The following is a 9,597-nucleotide window of genomic DNA, read 5'->3' as shown; positions in this document are numbered from 1 at the left end:
GAGCCACTACAGCAAGTCTTCTGGAGCTGCTTCAGAATACAGAATGGGGGTCTCATCATCTCAAAAGGTCTCTAATTTTGAAAGATGTCAAAAAAGGGTCACACATTTACGTCAACTCCCTGAGTTATATGTCTCCATAACTCTTTGTTGAGTCTGGTTAATTGCTAAATTGTTCAAGAGTCCTTTCAGGACTTGTATTCTTAAGTAAAAAGTGTTTTTAAGCTATTCCCTGCATCCATTTATCCATATATATATATATATATAATGAACACCGACTCAAGCTGCCTTTACATTTGTCTTAAATATATACAGAATATGCTTATATAGTTCAAGTTACATGTACAATTTTCTTTTAAACCCAGAATAGGCACTAAAAACATTCAAAACAAAATGTGGGTTATAAATAATTCATTTATACAAACATGCACAGAGCAAATGTTATATCTGGCTCCAAAGTACACTTGTCAATTGTTTTATAAAACAATTGAATGTCCATCATTAAATCTGTTTATTAGGTTCTATGTGCTTTGTACTTTGCAGTCATTGTTTAAATGATAAAATTCCCTACAAAAACAAGACTGATCATTCATCGGTCAGTGAGACAAATGTAAAAGCTGAGCTTGAGAAACATTCATAAGAAAACAGGCAGACTAAAAGCTGTTTAGCTCTTATGATGTTGGTTGATAATTGAAACATTGAACATGGCCAAATGCACCTCACTCCCCCCTTTTTTTAAAAAAGTAATGAAAAAAAGAGAAGGAAAAAAAAGTGCACCCTCCAATTAATTTGTGGTGGCCAAATTTACATTTAAAAAAAAAAAGTGGATATGTTTTGGGGATGTCAGGTTTAGAAGACTTACAAATATAGTAGTAATTATATCTAAGGCAACATTGTAGCTTTTATTATTAGGCCTATTGTTGTAAGCCCAAATGTGCAGATTCAAATCATTACAGTTTTACTTTGCAACAAAGTTTTTTTTTTTGTTTTTTTTTTTTTTACAAAACTGTTCTCTCACCTGTCTACTTTATAGCCGAATATTAAACCATAAGGGTTGTTGATTTAATAAATAGCCTTTTAAAATATTTCCTCGGTTCTCAGCTTGTTTTGTGGGGCACTCGTTTTAATAAACAGCGAGATATTTGACTCTTTGCTGTGCTTATGATGACAGGTATGAAATGCATTCATTTGAATTAGCCTGACATCTGGTGACATCGTCAATCACGGGCTCGTGTCACGGAGAGAGGGGACTCGTGGGTCATCTCGTTTAAAGCACATTTTAAATTACACCACTGACTGAATTGTGTGTGTTCATCACATTAGTGTAGTCTACCAGTATGCTCGGTTGAGTGACACCTGGCTTTCGGGCTTGTTCACAGTTTGATCCAGTGAATCAAGATATAGGCTAATCAGGGTTATCAAAGAAAACTGATAAAAACGCTCATTTCGATATAGCCAGAGCCAAGAAGGACTTGTTTAAAATGAATTCACGTTCCATGTTCAGAATCATAAATCTATAAGGGCTGAAATCGGATTTCCTTAATAATTTTTGATAGGCTACTGGTAGGGCCATTCGTTTTAAGTAACCGTTCTACAAATTAAATTGATAAAAAAGATTATGGGCCCGAAATGTGTTTAAAAGCAGTGCTATATACACTTCATCACACTGCCCATTTGTGCCATTATGATCGAAAATATTTAGGCTATTGCAATAAAAGAGACAGTGGAGGTCCCGATAAATTGGCTTTTCATAATGAACACATTTACCATGGATAGGGCTAATTAATATATAAACTATTTCGATTTGTCATTGTGATATGTGTTCCACTTAATTGTGAAAGTAATTACCGAGCGAATGAGCAGCTTTGAGGAGAGTCCCTGGTTTCAGGCCCTTCCATCTGAGGGTGCAATAATAATAATTTTACTCTCCCCTGATGTGATGAAAAAGAGCCATAAATCTCTCTGATCGCTGCAGGTCCATGGCTTCATATTTCACTGCTGCTTTAATAGAAATATTCATGCGATCCCTTAATGAAATTACAACTGATGGGAAGCAGACAAAAGCGGCAAGACACAAGAACGTTTAACCGCGTTTAAAGACACAAGCACATTTGATTGGTAGGAATGTTGAAGACCTCAAATAGGAGGATTCCAGATAAACTCAAATACAAATAAATAGGGTTATTTTTGCGTTGTAAATCACGTAAAACCATTTCTTTTTCGTAGTCCATGATCGTCTAAATAGGTTATACAGGCTATGCATTGCATTGCAGTTGAAGCAATTACACCTGAGGCTATATGAGTCCTATTATTTCAGAAATGGTGGGTAACTTCATCATTACGACACCCTGTTATTTTTCTCCTTTTGGTTCGTGACTTGTTGATTTCCCCTGAGCAAATAAACGCAAGCGAGCAGTCTCGAGAGAGTGGTTAGCTGATGAATTGAGGAAAACTAATCCGCTTTATTGGTAGACAGGTTAAGGGCAACAGAGTGTCAATAATTCTCTCTCTGGCCTCTTTCTCCATTAGCTTAAAGAGGCTTATAAGAGGAACAGACCCCACAACAGGACACAGATCTTCCACACCCCATCCCATGTGCCCAGCTGCTTGAAGAAATATATAGCTAATTTAGATTTTAAGAGCGAGATCCACCGTATGCATTAGACATAACTTTTAAGAAAGCCATATAGGTCCCATCTTTTTTTCATTTTTTTCTTCATTTTTTCCTTTACATTTTATCAAACTAACAAAGGTCTGATTTGCCAATGTTTATGCAGAATAAATAACCTACAAAATATATATGTACCAACATGTTACAATATTATCAGAAGTTAGCTGTCATGATAAATGTGACAGTTTGATTATAATAGTATGGCACCTATAGGCCTATACTTTGTAGCCTATTCGGCTATTTATTAAATATAATCTAATATTGAAATAACCTACACATTATCTTGTTGTTATGGATGCAAAGTTGCTAAAATATGTAAAAATCCAGAATAGGCTACAACAGAATAACGTAACTGTTAATCACGTAGGCCAATTACGATTTTTTGAGCATAAAGACCGCGGCGCTACATGTCACGCGGAAAAGTTGTCAAGGTTTTGAGTCAAAAGTCAAAATGTGTTTTCGCAGTGGTTATAGTTTTAAAAATTATCTTCAATTAAAATAATTTTGTGAATTTTAACCTCCAGAGTAAACATCTAATACATTTATATTTCTGTAGCTGTTTAGTAAACAAATAATCACAATACTGTCAAACCGAAACTGGCATATTTTTAGGCAGGGTCAAATAAAATCAAGGTCGATTTCAAATGAAAGTTTGACCTGTGTTCTCAAGACAAAGATATTTTATATATCATGTGGCGGGCAAGTTGTCACACGTGTTTTAAATATTGTAAAATAATTTATTACATTTAGGCTACATTTAAAAATGTAGGCCTATTATTAAATGTATAATTTATTAAATATTTGTTGCTCAAAACACTTCTCCGATTGATACCTTTCACATTTTTCCCTAGGCAAATTGTTTTACGTTTCATCATTGTTTTACTGCTTCAATCTTTGCAGAAAAAATGATCATTGGCTGTTCAAAAAAGTGTGACAAGGTTTGCCATATGGTTGGTGTGAGGACAGACATGTGTCCTCTTGTGATTCAGAATTAAAAATAGATTTAATATCAAATGCGTATAGACTATATCCCACTTTGTTATTAATTCATAGGCCTAGCCTATTCATCGAATTAAAAAAACAACAACAACAACAACAAAAAACCTCCATAGTTTTTGCATGCCCATTCAGTAGTTCTTGGTTGATATTTGTCATTCTCTTTTTCAAACACATATAGTCGTTATCTTTATAAGGATATAAACTATATTTGACTAAATTATCCACGTATTAACAGGATAGCCTACTACTACCAGTTTTAGCCATTTATTTAGACATGAAGAGTTCAGATGCAAAAGCCTCTAAGTGCCATCTGAAATTTTCTTCTAGAATGATCATTTTTATCAAGCTCGTATATTTAAGTTCAATAATTTCACTTAAATGGCAATGCAAATTACCTATTAATTGTCATTTAAGTGAAATTACTTAACTTAAATATACAAGCTTTATAAAAATGATCATTCTAGAAGAAAATTTCAGATGGCACTTAGAGGCTTTTGCATCTGAACTCTTCACATCTTCGTTTATAGCCTACTTAAGCTTTTCCCATCGAAAAAAAAATCAGGCTATATCGTGATAATAAGCTACACTGTATTAAACTATTTTTAAGGGATACAATGAAAATGTTTCTGTTCTGTATCTGTAATTTGATAGCATGTTAATCATTGCGTTTTAATGCTTTCTTAAAACAATTATGGATATAAAATGTAGGCTATAATGTGTGTACAAGATATTGTGTGTCAACACAGTTTTGTTTTTTGTTTTTTTCACACACCCTTAACTTCCACGACGATACGAGAAAATTCTTATCTTTTTGAGGACTATTGAATTTCTACTAAGCGCAGCGTGAACAAGGTGAAATCATTGTCCAATCGGAAATCCACAAGGATGACGTGAATGACCAATCCACACCCTTTCGGGCAGCAGTTGACAAGTGCACTTCTGGCTTGCACACCTTGGCCAAGATCATAACTTTAAGGAGAGGAACGGTGACACTTGTGACAGCCTTGTAAAGTTGCGAACGACGCGTGAATCTGTTTGTGAGGTGGGCCAGATGGAGAAATCTAAAAACTTTCGAATCGACGCGCTTCTAGCTGTCGATCCACCAAAAGTGCAGACCTCGCCGCTGGCGCTGGTCACCTCCCTGCCCACATCTTCCATATCATCCTCCTCCGAAAGTGTCCAGGCGTCAGATTTGAACACGAACTCCGAAGCACTTCGGAACGAGACTCCTTCGCCCCCCAGGATATCATCTTGCGGCTTGATTCCTAAGCCGGGTTTCTTAAACTCTCCACATTCGGGCATGGTCGGACTACACCCTCAGAGCAGCGCCGGGATTCCTCCTCAAGCTCTCTACGGTCATCCAATGTACACATATTCAGCAGCAGCGCTCGGTCAGCACCCGGCGCTGTCGTACTCTTATCCGCATGGGTCGCACCATCATCATCATCCCAATGACCCCCTCAAACTCACCGCCAGCTCCTTTCAGCTCGATCACTGGCTGAGGGTCTCAACTGCGGGAATGATGCTGCCCAAAATGGCAGATTTCAGTGGTGAGTTCAATTTGAAATGCATGTGGATAAATATATAACCTTAGGTAGGCTATAGGCTTTAATTATTATTATTAGCCCATTATTATTATTATTATTATTTTAAAATTGTATTTTAGCATATTCAAAATAGTTTGAATGTTGTGCTTTAGGCCTATGATTTTTTTCTGTAATTCCTTAATTAGCCTCACGTGGTTGCCTATTTTGAGTTTACAGAATTGCCTGTTTATTTTCATATGTAGGCTATGCTGTAATAAATAGGAATAGGCTAATCATTTAAGATAGCACAGAGCAACGGATAACAGCAGCCTGGTCTAACAAGCGCGTGCAGGGTCAGTAAAGCTGTTCTTTGACTGAGACTGAACGAGCACTCTCTTTCAAAGAGGGGCTAAAATGGACAGATAATGGACAGAGGGAAAGTGGCGGACGAGTGTGAAAACCACAGCCTGCCAACTGTGTACACTGCAGACACTGTCTCTCTGTTCCGCTGCTCGTCTGCAGATTTTCTCAAACCTCTCCCAAACAAATCAGACAGGGTGGAAATGTTACCAGATGTACTGACAATGCCGTGGCACATAGAGGCTATGTGTGATTGGGAATTGCTCTGGGGGCTTTTAAGAATGAGAGCTTTTAACATTTCTTGCCGTAGCCTACCATTGTATAAATTGCATTGTGTGTTAGGCCTATATATATTTATATTGTTAACCCCTACTGAAGGGGGTGGATTGGAATCCACTGCTGCTTCAATATAAATATATATATATATATATGAAAATCAGTCCTGCCCGTACCACTCTCAAAAATAAATTATTTAACGGTTCAGTGCAGTAGCATTTTCATCAAATAGCCTAACACTCAAAAGTTTTTTTCTGGTTTTCTTTGGAGATTACGAAAATGTATGTTGATGTCTTGGTATTGCATTATAGTTTTGTAGACCAGTGTATATCTGGGTTCTTTACAGCATCAGTTTGTAGGTGGTTTTCTTAATATATAGGCCTATATATATATATATATATATATATATATATATATATATATATATATATATATATATAGCCTATATATTTATCATTTATTTTTTTTAAACCTAGAGCAGGGCAGGCTACAAAAAATATTTGCAGAACTTTATTTTATTTATTTATATTTATATTTGCAGAATGTTATTATGTTGTATAAACATGTAGCTAAATCTGTGTTGGTTCTAATTGGAATAGTTCTGTTTTTAAAACAATATGTGGCAACATAGTAGCCTAGCCTATAAACTTTAAAATGTATTTATTTATTCTGTTTTACGAAACATATGATGAAATTTAAGCTAAATATGATGAATTATAAATTTTGTCATTCTAGGCCAGGCGCAGTCAAACTTACTCGGGAAGTGCAGAAGACCAAGAACCGCGTTCACAAGCCAGCAGCTCCTTGAACTTGAGCATCAGTTTAAGCTCAATAAATATCTATCGAGACCAAAACGCTTTGAAGTGGCTACATCTTTAATGCTAACAGAGACGCAGGTAAATCTTCCGATTTTTTTTAACGCTTCGCCTGGAAAAACACTTCTGTAATGAAAAAAAAAAAAGTCTTGTATAGGCTAATATAATATTAAATGTTTTTAATAAATAATTATATAAATCTGTTTAATTTAAATATGGCTGATTAACAATAACGTAGAAAAATGCCAAATTCGATTAGCTACTGAAGTGTTTACGAATGAGAAATGTCATGTTTTTATTTCCAGGTGAAAATCTGGTTTCAGAACAGGCGTATGAAATGGAAGCGCAGTAAAAAGGCTAAAGAACAAGCCGCTCAGGAGACCGAGAAGCAGAAAGGCAAAGGAAACCAGGACAAAATGGACGGATTAGAGAAGGACTTCCAGAAGGTAGATTCAGTGAAAAGTAACAGAATACGGGACTTTAGAGACAGTGACGACGAAGGAGGAGAAAATTACATGCTAAATTCATCTGATTGTTCCTCCGAGGATGAACGAACCAATGCCAGTGATACAAGTCCACAACCATGAGACTTATTTTACAAAAAACACCCATAAAAGCTATATGTGAAATGCATGTTATCATCTTGCAGTCATTATGGAAATGCTGAGGTGGACGCGTCCACATGAGCTGTTTGTATAGGCATCCCACTTACAAACATTGACTGGATACTTTCCTGAAGGTAGGCTATAGCCTGATGTATGGTTGCAGAGCATGTGGTAAAATCGCATCTCATCAAGCATAATAGTGAGTAGGCCTATCACTATCGGTAATAATTAGCATCATTAAAATAAGATGATCCTATTCGATAACCACTTATTATTATTTTCTGAACTCGAGTGGGATAAAAATAATAATCTACAGCCAGAACCATATGTGATGTTTATTTTTATACAATGTATTTATAACGAAATTGCTTTTAAAATGCATGTAAATTATTGTTTAGGCTTATCAGTTACACTTTGTGAATAAAATTATTTTTTGTTTTGTAATTTTGGGGGGCCTTTTTTATTTGTAACAATGTTGAACTCTATATTCCATTACAAGCGTGAAGGAAAACCCTCCTCAACAAGGCTGGATGTGAAGCGGTCTCTGTCTCTTGTCAGTGGCATGGTCGGGTCATGGGAATCGCTGTTTATAGAGCTCTCATATCCGTGCAAATGTGCGAGTAAGCATACTCGAATATGGCCAAACATTTCTCACCACTGCAGCAATGGCCACCCAATAATGAACCTTTGAGACAAAGCCCATCCATCATCAGAGCACATCACAGGGACTATTCTAGGTGTCTTTTATATTTATGTTAGACTTTAAGTGAAGTGAAATTAGACTGACCTTTCCGCTGATTTTAGACACTTCATGTTATATCTATCCGGAAGTCTGTTTCTGTCATGTTCACAGAGTAATGTTGAAAATTAGCCTATAGTAGCTATTAGCTAAAGACAGAGCGATAGTACTTAGGAAGGACATGAAATGAAAATGATAAAGAAAGAGAGTATGCTGGATTACTCTACAGCACGACTATTTTAATGGTCTTTTCGGCGATCTAATTGAGGTCTATTTCGCATAAGTGCATTCCCTCCTTTATTAATAACGACATGCTTTATTGGGTAATAAACCCAGAGATCCATCTGGTCTTTGCCAAGGAGCTTCTTCGAATCAATTAGAGGACATTTAAATATAATCACTATCCACTCCTATCAGTCCAGGGCCACGAGAACTATACTCGGACACTGAATGTGATCTGAAATGCTTCTTGTTTTCATTTACTAAGCCACTTTCAGACACCTTCTCAGTGGAATAATATGCAGTGTATTCTGGTGAATCAATTCTCTGTGACATACCCCCCTTTCATTACTCAAAAATAGCATTTACCTGCCCTATGATGTGACTGCAATGCATATCAGAAACTAAAATCTGGCTAATCTATTAAACTTGGCATTATCCTTGGGTCCTAAAAGGCTTAGGGTAGTCAAGCAAGAGGCAACAAAACAGGAAATTCAGAGGGGGGAAGTAACTAAAGAATGTTGAAATGTGGTTCAGTTTAATGCAGATATAAAATATTATGATGTTTATGATAACTAAGACCATACATACATAAATGTATAATGTTATCCAAATATACTCTAATGGGCAACAATTAGCAATGATTTATACAGAAATAATTTGGCCCTGAACAGGTAGCAGTCAATTTGAAACATTAGTTACTGATTTAACTAACGCCTAATTTACCCTACTTGTACGTTTACCCAGCTGCATAAGTACAAAGAACTCAGAACCTTATCAGTGCCACTATCACCCTCTAACCATTGGGAAAGAAAACCACAAGTGAGTAGGGTGGGACATATAGGCCTACGTGAAGGCCTGGATGAGACAGTTAAAGGTGAGACAAAACATGAGTGCATAATAAACCAAATAATATACATTGTTAAAATGATGCGCTATGTCATTTGTCAGTAGGGGCCAGTGCACATGGTTTTATTTAACACTCGGCTCAGGTCTATGCACATGTATGAATCTCTCATGGTCCTTTGCACAGGAACATGTAACATCCTCACTAACAGTATTCTAACTGCTGTTATCAGTTCAAAGGCAACTTTGCTTCCTATTACCAGTTCAAACTAAGGTCAGTATCAACCTTCCTATGGTCTCACACAGACAGACAATAGCACACACTATTTACAGTCACCTGTGTGTGTCTTAGTGGGCTGGACCCACATTATACGCTTCTCACATATGGTGACAATGTTGTCTTTGTCAAAGGGTGGAAAAGCAGGCCATCTGTAGGTAACCCTCCCGTTTCCAGCTCTAAAACTGCGAGAGAAAAAACAGCCAGACTGATGTGTCATCATTACAGGTTCTAACGTGACAGTCTGTTTGATCTCACACCGGGGTA

The 9,597-nt window shown here is 36.6% G+C and overlaps 1 protein-coding gene across 1 annotated transcript; it reads left to right on the top strand.

Moving 5' to 3' along the window:
* Nucleotides 1-4,672: 4,672 nt before the first annotated feature.
* Nucleotides 4,673-7,231, top strand: mnx1 (motor neuron and pancreas homeobox 1; the record flags this gene model as incomplete). Its single annotated transcript, XM_082162683.1, has 3 exons — nt 4,673-5,217; nt 6,565-6,725; nt 6,950-7,231. Exons 1-3 carry the CDS (start codon nt 4,719-4,721, stop codon nt 7,229-7,231), a joined length of 942 nt encoding a protein of 313 aa, XP_082018809.1. The 5' UTR covers nt 4,673-4,718.
* Nucleotides 7,232-9,597: the final 2,366 nt, after the last annotated feature.

Source organism: Leuciscus leuciscus (assembly GCF_965113295.1).
Source record: "Leuciscus leuciscus genome assembly, chromosome: 2".
NCBI classification, from domain to species: domain Eukaryota; kingdom Metazoa; phylum Chordata; class Actinopteri; order Cypriniformes; family Leuciscidae; genus Leuciscus; species Leuciscus leuciscus.
The sequence above is the reverse complement of the archived record's forward strand: the minus strand, read 5'-3'. Positions and strand labels throughout refer to the sequence as shown.